This window comes from Vitis vinifera, chromosome 16, assembly GCF_030704535.1.
Source record: "Vitis vinifera cultivar Pinot Noir 40024 chromosome 16, ASM3070453v1".
Classification (NCBI taxonomy): Eukaryota; Viridiplantae; Streptophyta; class Magnoliopsida; order Vitales; family Vitaceae; genus Vitis; species Vitis vinifera.
This window is the reverse complement of record NC_081820.1, coordinates 21,058,435-21,079,995: the sequence shown is the minus strand read 5'-3', so window position 1 is coordinate 21,079,995 and position 21,561 is coordinate 21,058,435. Positions and strand designations below refer to the sequence as shown.

The 21,561-nt window shown below is 34.7% G+C and overlaps 4 protein-coding genes across 4 annotated transcripts; 3 read left to right on the top strand and 1 right to left on the bottom strand.

Moving 5' to 3' along the window:
- The first annotated feature begins 1,853 nt into the window (after positions 1 to 1,853).
- LOC100260554 (stilbene synthase 4-like) lies at positions 1,854 to 3,531 on the top strand. Its single transcript, XM_059743467.1, has 2 exons — positions 1,854 to 2,120; positions 2,312 to 3,531. Exons 1-2 carry the CDS (start codon positions 1,943 to 1,945, stop codon positions 3,310 to 3,312), a joined length of 1,179 nt encoding a protein of 392 aa, XP_059599450.1. The 5' UTR covers positions 1,854 to 1,942; the 3' UTR covers positions 3,313 to 3,531.
- A 1,777-nt stretch (positions 3,532 to 5,308) lies between these two features.
- Positions 5,309 to 7,008, top strand: LOC132255340 (stilbene synthase 4-like). The gene is made up of 2 exons (XM_059743466.1): positions 5,309 to 5,599; positions 5,791 to 7,008. The coding sequence occupies exons 1-2, from the start codon at positions 5,422 to 5,424 to the stop codon at positions 6,789 to 6,791; spliced, it is 1,179 nt and encodes a 392-aa protein (XP_059599449.1). The 5' UTR covers positions 5,309 to 5,421; the 3' UTR covers positions 6,792 to 7,008.
- A 1,740-nt stretch (positions 7,009 to 8,748) lies between these two features.
- Positions 8,749 to 10,386, top strand: LOC132252632 (stilbene synthase 4-like). Its single transcript, XM_059743465.1, has 2 exons — positions 8,749 to 9,031; positions 9,168 to 10,386. Exons 1-2 carry the CDS (start codon positions 8,854 to 8,856, stop codon positions 10,166 to 10,168), a joined length of 1,179 nt encoding a protein of 392 aa, XP_059599448.1. The 5' UTR covers positions 8,749 to 8,853; the 3' UTR covers positions 10,169 to 10,386.
- An 8,290-nt stretch (positions 10,387 to 18,676) lies between these two features.
- Positions 18,677 to 20,622, bottom strand: LOC132252568 (stilbene synthase 5). Its single transcript, XM_059743464.1, has 2 exons — positions 20,345 to 20,622; positions 18,677 to 19,987 (listed from the first exon to the last, which is right to left on the bottom strand). The coding sequence occupies exons 1-2, from the start codon at positions 20,520 to 20,522 to the stop codon at positions 18,987 to 18,989; spliced, it is 1,179 nt and encodes a 392-aa protein (XP_059599447.1). The 5' UTR covers positions 20,523 to 20,622; the 3' UTR covers positions 18,677 to 18,986.
- Between the last annotated feature and the right edge of the window lie 939 nt (positions 20,623 to 21,561).

Below are 21,561 nucleotides of genomic sequence, written 5' to 3'. Positions count from 1 at the left end.
TATGACGATTATGATACAAGGAAGAGATAATTGGTGGAGAGGTGAATTTTGGAATAATTTCACTGTTTTTTTTTTTCCAGGATTTCCATGGTATCACATTGACACAACACCTGAACTCTATTTTTAAGGCATAAAAGGGAAAGGGGTCATTAGTATGACCCTCACCAAGCAGGGAGGTAGGAATGGCAACGAGGCGGGTTCGGGATGAATCACCCCCATCCCAACCCCACCCCATTTATTAAAAACAATTCTCATTCTCACCCCGTTTAACTTTTTTTTTTTTAATTTTTTTTTAAAAATTACTTTTAAATTTTTTAATTACATTAAAATAAATATATTTTATAAATAATAAAATTATTATATTTTTTATAACTTATTTTATTAAATTTTTTATTATTATCTATATATTAAAAATAGTAAAATTTAAATTTAAATTAAATTAATTTTAAATTTTAAATTTAATTTAATTTTAAAATTAATTTTATATATAATTAGTGCGGGGCGGGGCGGGGCGGGATGGGGCAATACCCGAACCCGCCCCTGGTTTAAAAAAAAATCTCATACCCGTCCCAAACCCGTTTATTAAAATTAAACCCGGTCCCATTAGGGGCGAGTACCCGAAAAAACCCGCCCCATTGCCATCTCTACAGGGAGGCCCATATGCACTTAGGTTTCATATATACTAATTTAATTTTAGTAAATAGAATAATTTTAATTATCTTATTTTTAAATTTCATTTGACTCATTATTGAAAATATAAAAGCAATCATGGTAATTTTCTTAATAAATTAATATTTTTTTATATCCCTTTATATAATAAATAAATAAAATATATATATTTTTCAAACAAATAATAATTATTATACATATATCATAATTTCTTTTATATCTTTAAATACATTTAAACTACATAGATCATTATTTTAGTAATAAATGAAATAAACTTATTTCAAGTACTATTGTAAATTTTTTTTAATAAAGTAACTTTAATATTTGTATTATTATTTATTTTATAATTTATTGAAGTTTTTTTTAAATATTTTTATAAATTTTGATTTTTTTATTTTTTTTAAATGGATCTTTGATTGTGACAAAGGCCATCATCGCCAAAGATTCTCCATAATTATAGCTCAGTAATTAGTGTATCCTCCTTGGACTACATATTTAATCTGATTTTCATAATTCTTTTAAAATCATGATTGGTGAAAAATCATAATTTAAAAAGGAAAATTCAAATAGGTATTATATGGCCTAAAAAATTATACACTTAAGCAACTTTCATTCAAAATGTAGGAAATTAAAAATTAATTAGACAGTATCATTTTTATCAATCATATTTTTCTCTCAAGTGGTATTTGATATCAACATTATTCAAAGAAGTTCCGATATTAATAACTTTGATTAAAAAATTATTAATTTATGACTTGAATATATAATCTACGTCATTATAGATTTTCTAAAATTCTGTATTAATATCGATCTTTAGCTTGGTCCAGCCGGCAGCTGCTAGCCCAGCATGTGATAAATATGGGTCTTTGTCCCGGCAAGTCAAGAATCCCAACTCAATGGCCAAGTATTAATTATTGTACTTGGGGCCCACATGGACACTACCAACTTGGAGTCAAAAAGGGCAAGCTTCCAACTACTTACATGAGCTGAAGACAAAGAGAAAAGAGTTATAAAGGAAGAAGAAAGACAAAAAGAAAAATAAAATAATGGAAACGGAAGCCTACCAAGTTGGAAATCAAACCCCATGTCACTGGATTATTCAAATGCACACCCACATACATGCAAGTGGATGAGAGTTGGTGAGACAAAGCATTTGTGGTGATTATAAATACCAACCTCAAGACAACACTTTGGCCAGCCAGCTCCAAGCAAGCTCCTAAAATTTCATTTCTCTTTCCTTCTTCAAATTTGAGTAGTCATCACACACTAATCAATGGCGTCTGTGGAGGAAATTAGAAATGCTCAGCGTGCCAAGGGTCCGGCCACCGTTCTAGCCATTGGCACAGCTACCCCGGACAACTGTCTGTACCAGTCTGATTTCGCCGATTACTATTTTCGGGTCACTAAGAGCGAGCACATGACCGAGCTCAAGAAGAAGTTCAACCGCATCTGTAAGTATAATTTTAACATCCTGTGTACTCATTTTAAATTAATTCAATGCATCTCTGCGCGATGGTATGAGCGGAATAAGCTTTTATATTGTACTAAGATGAATTTTTTTACACTCACTTGAACGATGTTGATCATCTTGAACAATGAATGCCTTGAGCTCACATATTACTCCTGTTTAATTTATATACAGGTGATAAATCAATGATCAAGAAGCGTTACATTCATTTGACCGAAGAAATGCTTGAGGAGCACCCAAACATTGGTGCTTATATGGCTCCATCTCTTAACATCCGCCAAGAGATTATCACTGCTGAGGTGCCCAAGCTTGGCAAGGAAGCAGCATTGAAGGCCCTTAAAGAGTGGGGTCAGCCTAAATCGAAGATCACCCACCTTGTATTTTGTACCACCTCAGGTGTAGAAATGCCTGGTGCAGATTATAAACTCGCTAATCTTTTAGGCCTCGAACCATCTGTCAGAAGAGTGATGTTGTACCATCAAGGGTGCTATGCAGGTGGAACTATCCTTCGAACTGCCAAGGATCTTGCAGAGAATAATGCAGGAGCACGAGTTCTTGTAGTGTGCTCTGAGATCACTGTTGTTACATTTCGTGGGCCTTCAGAAACTGCTTTAGACTCTTTAGTTGGCCAAGCCCTTTTTGGTGATGGGTCAGCAGCTGTAATCATTGGATCAGATCCCGATATCTCGATTGAACGACCACTCTTCCAGCTTGTTTCAGCAGCACAAACATTTATTCCAAATTCAGCAGGTGCTATTGCAGGCAACTTACGTGAAGTGGGTCTCACCTTTCAATTGTGGCCTAATGTGCCTAGTTTGATATCTGAAAACATAGAGAAGTGTTTGACTAAGGCTTTTGACCCAATTGGTATTAGTGACTGGAATTCCTTATTCTGGATTGCTCACCCAGGCGGCCCAGCTATTCTTGATGCGGTTGAAGCAAAACTCAGTTTAGATAAACAAAAACTCAAAGCAACAAGACATATTCTAAGTGAATATGGGAACATGTCAAGTGCATGTGTCTTGTTTATTTTGGATGAAATGAGAAAGAAATCGCTCAAGGAAGGAAAGACAACCACAGGTGAAGGATTGGATTGGGGTGTTTTGTTTGGCTTTGGGCCAGGCTTGACCATTGAGACCGTTGTGCTACATAGCGTTCAAATGGATTCAAACTAAGTGAAATGATAGGAAAAATGATCCACGAGCCATGTTCTATTAATCAAATATAGATAGTAAAGATATATCACCATGAAATCATCTTTACTTAGAATTTATTATTTGTTATTTATCGTTGTTGGAGGACTTTTTCAGAGACCTCAAGTTAAAATCATTGTTTATCCTTGTGTATGTTATCAAAATGAAAGAAATAATGGATTTGAGTTTTGTTTAGACATACAAGTGAGAAAATTTTCCAACATATTCCTTTTCCCGTGCTGATTTAGTTTGAGTTCTGCTTGAAAACCCCATGTAAGAATTTTCTTTTCTTTCCAAAAAAATCTTATCCAACTGAAGCCTTAAAAGTGACGCGGACTATTCATTTGAAAAATACGGAAACCAAGTTGGGTCCATAGTACATATAAATTAAATAAGATGGCCACCACAGCAACAAGGGTGACGTCTACTGCTACCTGAACATGCTGTAAGAAAAATATTACCGTTCATATGTCCTATTCCAGAAGTCACTTTTGGAGCTGAGAAAGCTCTTTTAATCAAATAGCATTTTATTTCATATTTAAACTCTTTATTTTTCAAACAATTAAAAATAATTTAAGAATTATACTCTTTTTTTGTTTGTTTTGCAGCCTTTTTTATAGTCCCTATTTCAGTGAAGTTTTCATACAAATTTCCAGAAAAATTGGACTCCATATAATTTGGACTTGACTAATTTGAATAGAAAAATCTTCCTTTGGTGAAAATGATTTCAATATTTTTTATTTTTTATTCATTTAGTTTTCCTTTCTTCTAGTCTAGCAATCCTTTCAGAAGACACTGACTTTATCATCTTTGCAGTCAACTAAAAGTGAAAAAGTTATGACTTATTTTCCTTATTATTTTATTTAAAAAACTTAAATAAATATGTTTAATTATAGAAATGTGTGGATTCTCCTTCTCATAAGTTTAAAATGTGAAAATGTGTTCTACACAAAAATTTCTTAAGTTGATGAATTAATTTGCAGCCGGTCGGCTGATGCTGAATTTGTCACTTCCCCCCTCCACCCCAAAGAGCATTCAAAAACCATCTGATATAATTTAAATCAGCATGAGATCGTTGAACAAGTCTCGGCCACCATCTATGACTTTATCAGCCTACCAGCTGCTAGTGGATTGGGAGCTGGTGGAAGTGTATGAATCCAAACCTATTAAAAATTTAAGCTAAGATATTAACTATGAAATGTAAATATTCTTAATATAAGTTTTAAACCTGAGTTAAGATTCTCAAGTTGAGTTTGTAAAACTTAATGTCTTTTATTTGATGATTTAAGTTGAATATAAATTTAATTATTGTTAAATTGTTGAGTTAAAACACATTATTAGAATTTTACTTTAAGCACTTAGCTTATTTAATAAAGTTAAGTTAAAATTTATTTTAAATGATTAAATTAACATATTTATATTCATTAGTTGTAATTAATTTTTACCTTCATTAGTCTTAAATACTAAATTTGACTACATAATCTACCTCATTGTAGATTTCCAAACGTCCAGCCGGCAGCAGGTAGCCCAGCATGTGAAAGATTTGGGTCTTCCATCATTGCAAGTCAAGAAGCCCAACTCCATGGTCAAATTATAGCATTCGGGGCATATGGAAGTGGTCCTACCAACTTGAAGTCAAAGAGGGCAAGCTTCCAACCACCTTACATGGGCTAAAGACAAAGGGTAAGCTTCCAACAACCTTACATGGGCTAAAGAAAAAAAGAATATAGTTATAGAGGAAGATCAAGAACGCAAAAAATAAAGAATGAAAACCGAAGCCTACCAAGTTAGAAATGATCAAATCCCATGTTACTGCAGCATGGGTTATTCAAATGCACACCTACCTACATGGGAGACCCTTCCCTTTCACATATCATCAAGTATCCATTGACTGGGCAGGACACCATTCAATTTCAATAGCGTCCAAGTGGATGAGGGTTGGTGAAACACAGCATTTCTTATGATTATAAATACAAACCTCAATACCCAACTTTGGCCAGCCAGCTCCAAGCACTTGTGCTCCTACAATTTCACTTCTCTTTCCTTCTTCAACTTTTAAGCTTCGATTTCAGTAGTCATCACACACAATCAATGGCGTCTGTGGAGGAAATTAGAAATGCTCAGCGTGCCAAGGGTCCGGCCACCGTTCTAGCCATTGGCACAGCTACCCCGGACAACTGTCTGTACCAGTCTGATTTCGCCGATTACTATTTTCGGGTCACTAAGAGCGAGCACATGACCGAGCTCAAGAAGAAGTTCAACCGCATCTGTAAGTATAATTTTAACATCCTGTGTACTCATTTTAAATTAATTCAATGCATCTGTGCGCGATGGTATGAGCAGAATAAGCTTTTATATTGTACTAAGATGAATTTTTTTACACTCACTTGAACGATGTTGATCATCTTGAACAATGAATGCCTTGAGCTCACATATTACTCCTGTTTAATTTATATACAGGTGACAAATCCATGATCAAGAAGCGTTACATTCATTTGACCGAAGAAATGCTTGAGGAGCACCCAAACATTGGTGCTTATATGGCTCCATCTCTTAACATACGCCAAGAGATTATCACTGCTGAGGTACCCAAGCTTGGTAAGGAAGCAGCATTGAAGGCTCTTAAAGAGTGGGGTCAGCCTAAATCGAAGATCACCCACCTTGTATTTTGTACCACCTCAGGTGTAGAAATGCCTGGTGCAGATTATAAACTCGCTAATCTTTTAGGCCTCGAACCATCTATCAGAAGAGTGATGTTGTACCATCAAGGGTGCTATGCAGGTGGAACTGTCCTTCGAACTGCCAAGGATCTTGCAGAGAATAATGCAGGAGCACGAGTTCTTGTAGTGTGCTCTGAGATCACTGTTGTTACATTTCGTGGGCCTTCAGAAAATGCTTTAGACTCTTTAGTTGGCCAAGCCCTTTTTGGTGATGGGTCAGCAGCTGTAATCATTGGATCAGATCCCGATATCTCGATTGAACGACCACTCTTCCAACTTGTTTCAGCAGCGCAAACATTTATTCCAAATTCAGCAGGTGCTATTGCCGGCAACTTACGTGAAGTGGGTCTCACCTTTCAATTGTGGCCTAATGTGCCTAGTTTGATATCTGAAAACATAGAGAAGTGTTTGACTAAGGCTTTTGACCCAATTGGTATTAGTGACTGGAATTCCTTATTCTGGATTGCTCATCCCGGTGGCCCAGCTATTCTTGATGCGGTTGAAGCAAAACTCACTTTAGATAAACAGAAACTCAAAGCAACAAGACATATTCTAAGTGAATATGGGAACATGTCAAGTGCATGTGTCTTGTTTATTTTGGACGAGATGAGAAAGAAATCGCTCAAGGAAGGAAAGACAACCACAGGTGAAGGATTGGATTGGGGTGTTTTGTTTGGCTTTGGGCCAGGCTTGACCATTGAGACCGTTGTGCTACATAGCGTTCAAATGGATTCAAACTAAGTGAAATGATAGGAAAAACCATTCACGAGCCATGTTCTATTAATCAAATATTGGTAGTAAAGATATATCACCATGAAATCATCTTTACTCAGAATTTATTATTTGTTATTTATCGTTGTTGGAGGACTTTTTCAGAGACCTCAAGTTAAAATCCTTGTTTATCCTTGTGTATGTTATCAAAATGAAAGAAATAATGGATTTCTATTTTGTTTAGGCATGCAAGTGAGAAAAATTTTCATATTCCTTTTCCCGCGCTGATTTAGTCTTAGTTTTGCTTGAAAATTCCAAAAAATCATATCCAACTCAAGGCCTAAAATGACAGACTACGAATTTGAAAAATATGGAAACCAGTTTGGTTCTACAGTGCATATAAATTAAATAAGATAGCCACCATCGAAACAAGGGTGATGTCTTACCTCTCATTAGTCCTATTAGATTAAGACATATACAAGACTGGTTCTATACTAACAAAACTTTCAATTATTATTCAAAATCTTATGATGTTACAATTATATCATTTAAACCTAACTTTTTACATAAGATGACATAACTCAAAATAACCCAAAATTTTGTTTAGCAGTCACTTTTGGAGCTGAGAAAGCTCTTTTAATCAAATAACAATTTTTTTTTCAAACAATTAAAAATAATTTAAGAATTATACTCTTTTTTTTTTCTTTTTCTTTTTCCTTTTTGTGTTTTGCAGCCTGTTTTTAAGTCCCAATTTTCAGTGAAGTTTTCATACATATTTCCAGAGAACTTTGACTCCGTATAATTCGGACTTGAGTAATTTCAATAGAAAAATCTTCCTTTGTTGAATATGACTTCATCGTCTTTTGCAGCCAACTAAAAGTGAAAAAGTTATGAATTATTTTACTTAATAAATAAATATGTTTAATTATAGAAATGTGTGGATTCTCCTTCTCATAAGTTTAAAATGTAGAAATGTGTTCTACACAAAATTTCTTAAGTTGATGAATTAATTTGCAGCCCCGGTCGACTGATGCTGAATTTGTCACTTTCCCCCTCCTCCCAAAAGAGCATTAAAAAACCATCTGATATAATTTAAATAAGCATGAGATTGTTGAACGAGTCTCCGCCACCATCTGACTTTATCAGCCTACCAGCTGCTAGTGGATTGGGAGCCGGTGAAAGTGTATGAATCCATACTTACTAAAAATTTGAGTTAAGATATTAATTATGAAATGTAAATATTCTTAATATAAGTTTTAAATTGTCGAGCTATGGGTCAATTGAAAAAGTGATTCCCAAGCTGACCGGTTAAAACTTAATGTTTTTTATTTGATGATTTAAGTTGTATTTAAATTAAATTATTGAGTTAAAACTCATTATTAAAATTTTACTTTAAGCACTTAGCTTATTTAATAAAGTTAAGTTAAAATTTATTTTAAATGACTAAATTAACATTTTTATATTCGTTATTTTAAATAGTAAATTTGACTACATAATCTACTTCATTGTAGATTTCCGAACGTCCAGCCGGCAGCAGGTAGCTCAGCATGTGAAAGATTTGGGTCTTTTATTATTGCAAGTCAAGAAGCCCAACTCCATGGTCAAATTATAGCATTCGGGGGATATGGAAGTGGTCCTACCAACTTCGAGTCAAAGAGGGTAAGCTTCCAACCACCTTACGTGGGCTAAAGACAAGAGGGTAAGCTTCCAACAACCTTACGTGGGCTAAAGACAAAAGGATTAGAGTTATAGAGAAAGATCTAAAGAATGAAAACCGAAGCCTACCAAGTTGGAAATGATCAAAACCCATGTCACTGCAGCATGGATTATTCAAATGCACGCCTACCTACATGCAAGTCCCTGCCCTTTCATGTATCATCAAGTATCCATTGACTGGGCAGGACACCATTCAATTTCAATAGCGTCCAAGTGGATGAGAGTTGGTGAAACACAGCATTCCTTATGATTATAAATACCAACCTCAAGACACAACTTTTTCCAGCCAGCTCCAAGCACTCTGTGCTCCGAAACATTCACTTCTCTTTCCTTCTTCAACTTTTAAGCTTCGATTTCAGCAGTCATCCTACTATCAATGGCGTCTGTGGAGGAAATTAGAAATGCTCAGCGTGCCAAGGGTCCGGCCACCGTTCTAGCCATTGGCACAGCTACCCCGGACAACTGTCTGTACCAGTCTGATTTCGCTGATTACTATTTTCGGGTCACTAAGAGCGAGCACATGACCGAGCTCAAGAAGAAGTTCAACCGCATTTGTAAGTCTAATTTTAACATCCTTTTCATACATATAATTGTGTATCCATATACTCACTTGAACAATGTTGATCATCTTGAACAATCAAACTGGTTCCTTGAGCTAACATATTAGTATTATTAATAATTTATATACAGGTGATAAATCAATGATCAAGAAGCGTTATAGTCATTTGACCGAAGAAATGCTTGAGGAGCACCCAAACATTGGTGCTTATATGGCTCCATCTCTTAACATACGTCAAGAGATTATTACTGCTGAGGTACCCAAGCTTGGTAAGGAAGCGGCATTGAAGGCTCTTAAAGAGTGGGGTCAACCCAAATCCAAGATTACCCATCTTGTATTTTGTACAACTTCGGGTGTAGAAATGCCCGGTGCCGACTATAAACTCGCTAATCTCCTAGGCCTTGAAACATCAGTCAGAAGAGTAATGTTGTACCATCAAGGGTGCTATGCAGGTGGAACTGTCCTTCGAACCGCTAAGGATCTTGCTGAGAATAATGCAGGAGCACGGGTTCTCGTGGTGTGCTCTGAGATCACCGTTGTTACATTCCGTGGGCCTTCTGAAACTGCTTTGGACTCTTTAGTTGGCCAAGCCCTTTTTGGTGATGGTTCTGCAGCTGTAATTGTTGGATCAGATCCAAATCTCTCGATTGAACGACCACTCTTCCAGCTAGTCTCGGCGGCCCAAACATTCATCCCCAATACCCAAGGTGCTATTGCAGGCAACTTACGTGAAGTGGGTCTCACCTTTCATTTATGGCCTAATGTGCCAACTTTGATCTCCGAAAATATAGAGAAATGTTTGACTCAGGCTTTTGACCCAATTGGAATCAGCGATTGGAATTCCTTATTTTGGATTGCTCATCCAGGTGGCCCAGCTATTCTTGATGCAGTTGAAGCAAAATTGAGTTTGGATAAACAAAAACTTAAAGCAACAAGACATGTTCTAAGTGAATATGGGAACATGTCAAGTGCTTGTGTCTTGTTTATTATGGACGAGATGAGAAAGAAATCGTTGAAGGAAGAAAAAACAACAACAGGTGAAGGATTGGATTGGGGCGTCTTGTTTGGCTTTGGACCAGGCCTAACCATCGAGACTGTTGTCCTCCGCAGTATTCCTAGGGATTCCAATTGAGTGAAAAGGTAGAAAATATGATTGTTCAGCCATGTGCTATTAATCAAATAAAGGTAGAAAAAGATATACAATAACGAAGTTATCGCAACTTAAATTAATGTATTGTTATCTATGAATTGTTGGAGGATTTCCTTGGAGACCTTAAATTAAAATCATTGTTTATTCTAGTGTATGTTATCAAAAGGAAATAAAATGAAAGAATGGATTTGTGTTTTGCCTATGAGTGTAAGTCAGAAAATTTTCGACATATGGCGTTTTCCCGTGCTGATCTAGTTTGAATTTTTCTTGAAAACCAACGTGCTCCATTTTTCTTTTCCTTTTTCAAATAGTCTTAATCCAACTCACGGGCTAAAAGTTGAGTACTGCTGATTTGAAAAATACATAAAATGGGTGGAGACCATGTGGGGTCTAAAGTATATATAAATTAATTAAGATAGCCACCACCAGAACATGGTTGACGTCTAGTTTGGCTGCACTAGAATACATCCAGAGCTTGCATAACTTTTATCCAAACATCAATATTTATCTGACCACACTTCATTAAGAAAATTGCTTTCATAATATAACCTCTTTCTTTGCTTTTGTATTGATAATTATGGTTTTTTTTTTTTCAAAATTTTTATTTGGGATTATTGGTAACTATTTTCAAAAACAATTCTAAAAACAATTTATGAGAATAGTTTTTGAAATATGTTCTTTAATGTTTTATAAAATAAAATCCTGTTTAAAAACCTAAAATGTTTTTAACTTATTTTTAATATTAATTATTTAAAAAAAAAAATTATATCTACTTTTTATTTTTTATCATTCTATTTAAAAAAAAAAATAACATTTAAAAAACAAGTGAAAATAGTATAAAATAATTAAAAGATATTATTTGAAAACACCTTATTTTTTGTTCTTAAAAATATAAAATATTAAATTTTTTATTGGCAAACATGTTTTCCTTTTTTTTTTTTGTTTTGTAGAACAAAAAATTGTTTTAAACAATAGTTGTCAAACAAGCCTTTTTTTTTTTTTTTTTTTTCTGAGAAAGTAACCAAAACTAAAAAGGCTATGGATTCTTTTATAAGTCCAATAAAATTTGAACTTTTACCAATGGATGCACAATAAACCTCTACATCAAGGTACCATTTGGAAAATGTTATACTTTTTTATTTTATTTCAAATATTTAAAAAGTTCTAAAAAAATTTAAATAAACATGTTTAGACTAGTGTATCCTCAAAATAATGTTGCCAAATTTTGAAGAAAAAAAATTCAGAGTACAAAAATCTCGATGACTTCTTGAATATTAAAACAAAATTGGTTTAAAATAAGAATACAAACATAATTATTTCGTATTAATATAATTGTTTGCCAAAAATTAGGAATTCAAGTTGAGATTCCTTATTAATTAAACTTGTAAAATATTTAAACAATAAAAAATGCTTTAGAAAAAAAAAAGTTCTAAAGAAAGTTTAATCATCCATCATATTCATGTGAAGGAGGTTGATATTCATATTGATCCTAAATCTAGGAAGCTTAAGTTTTTATGAAAATTGATAGTTCAATATTGTATCAAAATTTGGTTCGATTGATATAAATCCAAATTATGTTTATTTTTTAAACTTAATGTTAAGTGCAATTTATTTTCATATTTTAGATAGTTTATTAATATTTTTTTTTTACTTATTACTTTTTTAAAATTTTTTTTACTAAATTTAAAAAATAAAATATTTGGCATTTTATTGAATGATAAAAATAATTTTTTAAAACAATCAAAATATAACCTTAACATGACTCTCACCCCTATTGATACTTAATACTCAACAAAAATAAAATAATAAAAAAACTAACAATTTAATACTTAATATTATTAAATTGAAACTATTGTCCTATTTAATTTGAGTTTGGATGAACAAAAACTCAAAGCAACAAGACATGTTCTAAGTGAATATGGGAACATGTCAAGTGCTTGTGTCCTGTTTATTTTGGACTAGTTGAGAAAGAAATCGTTGAAGAAACAAAAAAAACAACCACAGGTGAAGAATTGGATTAGGGTGTCTTGTTTGGCTTTGGACTAGGCCTAACCATTGAAACGGTTGTCTTGTACAGCATTCCTATGGATTCAAATTGAATGAAAAGGTAGGAAGTATGATTGGTGGGGCATGCGCTATATGAAAAATATACATCTATGAAGTTATTGTCAGTTAAATCATTGTTTATTCTTGTGTATGCTATCAAAAGAAAATAAAATGAAAGAATGGATTTGAGTTTTGCTTATGGGTGAATGTAAGAAAATTTTCAACAAATATTCTCATGCTGATCTACTTTGAATTCGGCTTGAAAACCAACGTGCCTGAGTTTTCCTTTCTTTTTTGGATACAATCTCATCCAACTCAGGGGCTAAAAGTGGAGGATTGCTGATTTGATACCACCATTACCTGAACATGTTGCAAGAAAAATGTTACCTAAGGTTTAAGAATCCACTTTCGAAAGTCTTATTAGACTAAGACATAGAGGAAGAAAATATCTTTCTTTTGCTCGGGATGGATCTTACATGGGGTGTAAGAAGCCTTTTATAGGCTTCACAATATGAACTCCCATTACTCATCTTAAAGATGAGTAAATGGAGTTCATAAATAACCATCAATGTGGTCATTCACCATTGTATTTACAACACTCCCTCTTAGATGACCACCATATTAAAAGAATATGTCTCATTAAAACCTTGCTAGTGAAAAACCTTATAGGAAAAACCTAGTGAAGGAAAAGAGTACAATATTCTTTTCTTGGTATGTTAGGACTGCCTCATTAAAAACCTTGCAAGTAAAACCCAATAGGACGAAACCTGGACGAAGGAAAAAAAAAGTATAGTACACTAACACTCTTTTACAAGCATACTCCTCCTCATGTCGATATCCTTGACAAATAATAGAGGGTTAAATTAAAGGAGATAAAACTAAACACATTTCACCAAAATTCTTTTATACACATGAACTCGAGAAGAGTGGTGAAATTGATGTGCAACATATACGCTCAAGTGATAATCTAGCAGATTTATTCACAAAATCATTGCCAACCTCAACATTCAAGAAGTTAATACATCTTCAAATAATATTGTTGGGTCACCTTTGATAGAGAAGAGTCCACATGATTCCCGAATATGTTGGATCATAGATCTTAGCCATATACATTCACGACTTGCTTCATGAATTGCCAGTATTTTTGAATGGTTTTATGATGTGGCCACCATTGTTTGTTTGACAGATCTCCATGAAATAGCAATACCATTGCAATTAAACACATACCCTGTTTGTGACCTACCTTTATGTGGATCTGAAAGATATCCTGCATCTACATATCCAAGCAATTGTTGCTTTGATTCCCTTGAGTAAAATAAACCCATATCAGTAGTTCCGCGAAGATAACACAATATATGTTTGACACTATTCCAATGTCTTCGAGTTGGAGCGGAACTGTATCTTGCTAATAAATTGACAGAAAAAAAAAAAGCAATGTCTGGACGTGTACAATTGGCAAGATACATAAGTGCACCAATAGCACTAAGATATGGTACTTCAGGACCAAGTAACTCTTCATCTTTTTCTTAAGGACGAAATGGGTCCTTTTTCACATCAAGTGATCGGACAACCATTGGAGAACTTAAATGATGTGCTTTATCCATATAAAAATGTTTCAAACTTTCTTAATGTATGCTGATTGATGTACTAAAACTCCATTTGGAAAATGCTCAACCTGCAGGCCAAGACAAAATTTTGTTTTTCCAAGATCTTTCATCTCAAATTCCTTTTTCAAGTAATTTGTTGTTCTAATGAGCTCTTCAGGAGTTCCAACAAGATTTAAGTCATCAACATACACTGTAATAATTGCAAATCCGGTTTCTAATTTCTTAATGAAGATGCATGGGCATATAGGGTTATTCACATACCCTTCTTTTAGCAAGTATTCACTAAGGTGATTGTACCACATGCGTCCAGATTGCTTTAATCCATACAAGAATCATTGTAACTTGATTGAGTACATGCTACGAGGCTTTGTACTATTTGCTTCAAGCAATTTAAATCCTTCAGGGATTTTCATGTATACATCATTATCCATGGATTCGTATAAATATGTTGTAATAACACCCATGAGATGCATATCCAGTCCTTCTGAGACTGCCAAACTAATTAAGAAACAAAATGTCATTGCGTCCATGACAGGAGAATATGTTTCCTCGTAGTCAATATCAAGTCTCTGTGAGAAACCTTGTGCTACTAATCGCGCTTTATATCTTATGATCCCATTATTCTCATTGCACTTTTGTGCAAATACACATTTGTACCCAACAAGCTTTACATCTTTAGGTGTTTGGACTACAGGTCCAAAAACTTCTCGTTTTGTTAATGAGTTTAACTCTGCCTATATAGCTTCTTTCCATTTTGGACAATCATTTCTATGCCAACATTCTTCCACATTTTGTGGTTCGGTATCTTCATTATTTCTTATGATATCAAAGGCCACTTGGAAAGCAAAAATATTGTTAATAACAATGTTATTTCGATCCCATTTTTCTCCTGTGTGTACATAACTTATTGAGATCTCACAATTTTCAGGTATCTGTGCCTCTTCAGGGGCTTCTCGTTCAATATGTGGCTCTTCAGGGGCTTCTTGTTCAATATGTGCCTCTTCAGGGGCTTCATGTTCAATATGTGCCTCTTCAGGGGCTTCTTGTTCAATATGCGCCTCTTTAGGGGCTTCTTGTTCAACATGCGCCTCTTCAGGGACTTTCTGCATTATTTGTGCCTCTTTTAGGACTATAGATTTATTAATTTTAAATTGATCAGACATTTTGATGGCCTCTTCTAGAGTGTCAAGTTTTTCTTGGGTTCTCCTCTTCTGGGGAGTTACATCCTTTGAGCTGACAGGTCTGTCACACTTCAGGCGTATCTTAGATTCATTTGTTAACTGTCCTACATGAACATCAATCCATGTTGGAGTATTTGTAGTTAGGATATGTGACTTTGTCACTTTCTTTGTATCAATGAATGCATCTGGTAATTGATTTGCAAGATTTTGCAAATGAATGATTCTTTGAACTTCTAATTCACATTGATTTGTACGAGAATCAAGATGGGTGATAGTAAATGCCTTCCAACTAATTTCTTGTCGTTCTTCAGGAATCGGCTTTTCTCTCTCTAATGACGGGAAACACTCTCATTAAAATGACAATCCACAAAGTGGGCTGTAAAAACATTGCCTGTCAAAGGTTCAAGATATCTTATGATAGATGGAGAATCAAAACCTACATAAATCCCAAGTCTTCATTGGGACCCATTTTAGTGCGTTGTGTAAGTGCAATTGGTACATATACTACACAACCAAAGATTCGTAAGTGAGAGATATTTGGTTGTTTTCCAAGCACAAGTTGTGAAGGGGAGCATTCATGGTAAGTTGTAGGTCGAATACGGACTAAAGCTGCAACATGCATAATAGCATGTCCCCAAGCGGAAGTAGGTAATTTGGTTTTCATTAATAATGGTCGAGCTATTAATTGGAGACGTTTGATGAAGGATTCTGTTAAACCATTTTGGGTATGAGTATGAGCAACAAGATGCTCAATATTTATCCTTACTGACATGCAATAGTCAATGAATGTTTGAGAAGTAAATTCGCCAGCATTATCAAAACATATTGTCTTAATTGGATAATCTAGAAATTGTGCTCGTAATCTGATTATTTGTGCAAGGAGTCTAGCAAAGGCAACGTTACATGTAAAAATGATACAAACATATGACCACCTAGTATAAGTATCTATTAAGATCATAAAATAACAGAATTGTCCACATGGTGGATGGATAGGCCCACATATGTCCCCATATATTATTTATAAAAAGACCGGTGACTCAGATATGATTTTAGTAAAAGATGGTCTGACTATCAATTTACCTTCAGAGCAATTCGTGCTGATAATGTATTGTAAAATGAGAATAAATGTGACTCAAATAAAAGTAGAGATAGTTATGTATTACTTTAATAATATATATATATATATATATATAGAGAGAGAGAGAGAGAGAGAGAGAAAGAGAGAGAGAGAAAGAGAGAGGAGAAAGAAATCAAATAAGAGAAATGTTGAGAGAATGAAAGAAAGAGAGAAAGAGAATGAGAGGAAGAGAATATCTTTCTTTTGCTCAGGATGGATCTTACATGGGGTGTAAGAAGCCTTTTATAGGCTTTACAATATGAACTCTCATTACTCATCTTAAAGATGAGTAAATGGAGTTCATAAATAACCATCAATGTGGTCATTCACCATTGTATTTACAACACATTTTGATTAGTTGTAACTAATTTTTATTTTTATTAACCTTAAGCAATAAATTTATTTGTTAAACATTCATATTCAAAATTTTATAAACACATAAAATAACTATAAAGTATTTATCATGAAATATCAATTAGAGATGTGGAGTCATCGGCTCCACATCAGCAAAAGGGGATTTGAAATTTAAAATAAGTTAGTCGTTTTAACTTAATACAAAAAATTATTTTTAACTTTAAGTTGTAATATTTAATTATTTTATTAAACATATTTAATCAATTTTTAATTACTTAAATTAAATTAACAAATTATATGAAGTCATTAAATTTATTTATCAAATACTCTCTACCTTATGGATTGAATTAAAAACCCTAGATTCCTCTCAAAAAGCTTTGAACTAATTTTTTACAAAGGTGCTTACAACTTACAAATGAAGAGGAAACCCCTATTTACAACTTACAATTTAAGAATAACTTAAATCCCATTTAAATCATCAAGTTAAAAACATTAAGTTTCACAAACTCAACTTTCAAATCACTTTTTTCACTAACCCACAACTCAACAAAGTAAATCAATGTAAACGTTAAGGATGTTTACATTTAATAAGCAATATCTTAACTCAAATTTTTAATGGGTAATTGATTCATGCACTTTCACCAACTTCCAATCCACTTGCAGCTGGTAGGCTGATGAAGTCATAGATGGTGGCGGAGACTTGTTCAATCACATGGGTTTTTTTTATGATCTTATCAGTGGAGGGGGAAAATGACAAATTCAACATCAACCTCCAACTGCAAGCCGATTGTCCATTTCGTCTTCTAATGAAATTAATTCATCCACTTAAGAGATTTTGTGTTAGGACACATTTTTATACATATGTTAAACTTATGAGAAGGAGAATTCAACAATAACCAACCTTTTATACATATTGAAAATTTTCTTACACTCACCCATAAGCAAAACTCAAATCCATTCTTTCGTTTTATTTCCTTTGGATAACATACACAAGAATAAACAATGATTTAACTCAACGTCTCCAAGAAGGTCCTCCAACAGTCGATAAATAATACTTGATTAAATTTATCTAACAATAACTTCATAGCAGCAGTAATTGTGAGCATGCAGACTGGCAAATAATTGGCTTCCTTACGTCTTAAAGCTCTTGAGAAGTACGGTTTAAAATTACTCTCCTGCCGGAAGGACCAAAAGGATTTGGCCACCTGCCCAGATGAAATTATTGGACCATGCTATTTATTACAATATCTTCCCAGCTGGGCATCAACAGGAGAGGAGGCATTTGAGGTTTGAAGTGCATTATGTCATGTTCAAAGGGGAATATGCAGACCTTCCAGCTCTCATTGAAGACAACTTCATCTAGGCTTATGAAAATGCCAAGGTTCCTGACTGCATGCCTTCTAGCAAAGAACCATCCCATTGCTGACGATGAAGAAAAGTTCAATGCCTTGAGGATAGGGAGAAGAATCTGCCCAAGATAAGGGTTGGATTTAAAAAGATTGAAGAAGAGTTGAAAGAACATGGTCTGTTGTTAGATGCAGAAGGAAGGCCTTCTAGTGCCAAATCAGAGAGAGTCCCTCAAGTACATCAACTTCCTCCATTACCTACCGGACTGGAACTTGTTTTCATCCATCTCCATCATCCATTCTCTATGCCACATTTCTAAATTCATCCATCCCCTATGGGTTTGACCCCTTACTCCTGTGGTACTATTTCAAAGATTGCATATCCTAGAGCTGCAGATTCCTTAGAGGAGAGCAGGCAGCAATCTCAGCTATGTTAACTTGATTGAGGATCATTTCAAGGAAAAAAAGACGCCCCAAGGGATCCCCTAAGCCTCAATAATTTTGCAAAAGCCTTCTTGATTAAATTTCAGCTGTAGCTCATTGCAATTGCTGGCCTATTTTCAACAAAATCCATCAACCCCATTTTCAAAAAATTGGGAGAGAATTTACCTCCAAAAATTCTATTCATCCACGAGATTATCTCCCTTGCACCTTGATGATTATCTCCCTGTGCTTTGACACCCGATTCAGCAGGAAATTACACTACAACTAATTCTTTATACTTAGGGAAATGACGCTTTGGATTATTAGCAATTTTTTTATCATATTTGTGTTTAACCAAAATTCAAATTAATGAAAGTAAAAACGTTACGTTGAAATTTTCTTAGTTTACACAAGTAAAACTCGAACTGGTGCTGTATATCTAATTCATTCTTTCTTTTCAATGGCATTTATGAGAACAAAAAAATACAACTTTTCAGGAAACTTTGCGATAACAAAATGACAAACACTTGCAGTTTCATCCACTTGCCTGACGTGACTGCACCCTCCAACAATCACTAAACTACAATCCCTCAATGTTATGATAGGAATAAAAGATTTAGGAGTACTATTATTAACTTTGAAGATACATGTACATATCTTTCGTAGCACCTCCTCTGTAATACAATAAGACATGTCTGCTATATCATTTCTCTTACCGTTTTTCACTCAATTTGTAACCATAGGAACGCTATGCAGCACAACGGTCTCAATGGTCAAGCCTGGCCCAAAACCGAATAGTACTCCCCAATCCAATCCTTCACCTGTGGTGGCTTTTTCCCCCTTTAGGGATTTCTTTCTCATCTCATCCAAAATAAACAACACACATGCACTAGACATGTTACCATACTCACTTAACACATGCCTTGTTGCTTCAAGTTTCTTTTTCTCTAAATTGAGTTTTGCTTCAACTGCATCAAGAATTGCAGGGCCACCAGGGTGAGCAATCCAAAATAACGAGTTCCAATTGCTAATACCAAGTGGGTCAAAAGCCTGACTCAAGCATTTCTCTATGTTCTCGGAAATCAAAGTAGGCACATTAGGCCACAAGTGAAAGGTGAGTCCCACCTCACGTAAGTTACCCGCAATAGCACCTGCTGAATTAGGAATAAACGTTTGGGCTGCTGAAACAAGCTGGAAGAGGGGTCTTTCAATCGAGACATTTGGATCTGATCCAACAATCACAGCTGCTGACCCATCACCAAAAAGGGCTTGACCTACTAAAGAGTCCAAAGCATCTTCGGAAGGCCCACGAAATGTAACAACAGTGATCTCAGAGCACACCACAAGAACTCGTGCTCCTGCGTTATTTTCTGCAAGATCCTTAGCGGTTCGAAGGACAGTTCCACCTGCATAGCACCCTTGATGGTACAACATCACCCTTCTAACGGATGTTTCAAGGCCTAAGAGATTAGCAAGCTTGTAATCCGCACCGGGCATTTCTACACCGGAAGTTGTACAAAATACAAGATGGGTGATCTTAGACTTTGGTTGACCCCATTCTTTAAGAGCCTTCAATGCTGCTTCCTTACCAAGTTTAGGTACCTCAGCAGTGATAATCTCTTGGCGTATGTTGAGAGACGGAGCCATATAAGCACCAATGTTTGGGTGCTCCTCAAGCATTTCTTCGGTCAAATGAATGTACCGCTTCTTGATCATTGATTTGTCACCTGTAAAAGAAGTAACATGAACACCTTAGTTTTACCGATCGACAAGTCATATAGTATATTGTTCAAGATGATCAACATGCATTTAACGTTGAAGAAAGTATAAAAGGTTATTCTTAATTATAGCTAGCAATGCTACATGATCCAAAGAACAGCTCTTCAAGCCATAACAATCAAATAAAAGGAATATTGGTTACTGAAGTAAAATGATTTTCAAGTTTCCTGAAGTAATTTATCTAAAATATACTCTAGAAAGCTTGAAACATTCATTCACTTGGAGGTGAGCCTCACCTAATAGCAAACACTCTAACATGTATAGAAGTGTTATGTATATAAGAATTGATGCATGAATATACTTACATATGCGATTGAACTTCTTCTTCAACTCAGTCATGTGCTCGCTCTTAGTGACCTTGAAATAGTAATCAGCATAATCAGACTGGTAGACACAGTGGTCGGGAGTAGCTGTGCCAATGGCTAGGATGGTGGCCGGACCCTTGGCACGTTGAGCGTTTCTAATTTCCTCAACTGAAGCCATTGCTGCTACTCCAATCGAAGCTTAAAATTGAGTTGAGGAAGAAAAGAGAAATTAAATTTTAAGTGGTTGGAGCTGGGTTGCAAAAAGTGGGTGTGAGAGTTGGGTATTTATAAGCTGTGTCTCACCAACCTTCATCCACTTGATGGTAGGCGGATGTGAACTGATAACAAAAGTGCGTGATATAATTGAGGTTCGCAGTCAATAAAGAACGATGAAATCAATGAAAGGGGTTTTACTTTCATTCTCCCCTGTTCGATCTTTCACCTACCCATTGATGCATCGCAGTCAATGATATATGATATGAAGAAGAAAGCATCCGATCCACTTACGTCTATTGTTGAATGAAAACGAGGTTAGGTTTTAAAATTTGAAATAGACTCAACAACCCTTGTTTTTGACCAGGTACTCTAAATATTCTAAATTATATCAGTCAATATATTAATTGTGCACTGATTTGAATTTTGTTTAAAATCATATCAAGCTCAAACCAAGATTTAATAAATACAATAATTGAGCACTCCATCCTTGGCCAGCAAGAATTGAATGAAGACAAATAAAAATATAACAATTCGTCTCATTTCTGCTAGAAAGATGAGGGAAGGATTGTGCTATGAAAAAAGAAAAGATCATACGAGGGATTGGACTAGTGTGACAAACAAGGAAATTTTGGAGAAATTGTTACTATTTGTAATATGATTAACGTCCAGAAAATGAAAAAAGAAAAAGGAAAATAAAATAAAAGAAGGTAAATCTTCCATGTTTTGCATGCTGTACTGCATCTCATCTTGCAAATAATTCCGATAGGAAACTGCCATCTGTCGGTAGCTTGACATTTGGTTGGTAGGAGCAGCCATTGGTTGGTGAGGACTGTGGACTGTTGGTCGCCTCTAACTTGAATTTGAAGAGCTTCCTTAATTAAATTATTAATTTAATATTTAATTTCTTAAAACTCTTTCTATAATCTCTTTAAATGTATTTTATTTTATTTAGGTTGTTTTTGAAAATTTTGAAGGAAAAATTCAAGGAAATAAAATAGAGA

Bases quoted from the DNA above. Each gene is read 5' to 3' on its own strand.
- LOC100260554 (XM_059743467.1), top strand. From the start codon at position 1,943: ATGGCGTCTGTGGAGGAAATTAGAAATGCTCAGCGTGCCAAGGGTCCG. The intron at 2,121-2,311 runs GTAAGTATAATT...ATTTATATACAG, and splicing joins GAAGAAGTTCAACCGCATCT to GTGATAAATCAATGATCAAG.
- LOC132255340 (XM_059743466.1), top strand. From the start codon at position 5,422: ATGGCGTCTGTGGAGGAAATTAGAAATGCTCAGCGTGCCAAGGGTCCG. The intron at 5,600-5,790 runs GTAAGTATAATT...ATTTATATACAG, and splicing joins GAAGAAGTTCAACCGCATCT to GTGACAAATCCATGATCAAG.
- LOC132252632 (XM_059743465.1), top strand. From the start codon at position 8,854: ATGGCGTCTGTGGAGGAAATTAGAAATGCTCAGCGTGCCAAGGGTCCG. The intron at 9,032-9,167 runs GTAAGTCTAATT...ATTTATATACAG, and splicing joins GAAGAAGTTCAACCGCATTT to GTGATAAATCAATGATCAAG.
- LOC132252568 (XM_059743464.1), bottom strand. From the start codon at position 20,522: ATGGCTTCAGTTGAGGAAATTAGAAACGCTCAACGTGCCAAGGGTCCG. The intron at 19,988-20,344 runs GTAAGTATATTC...CTTCTTTTACAG, and splicing joins GAAGAAGTTCAATCGCATAT to GTGACAAATCAATGATCAAG.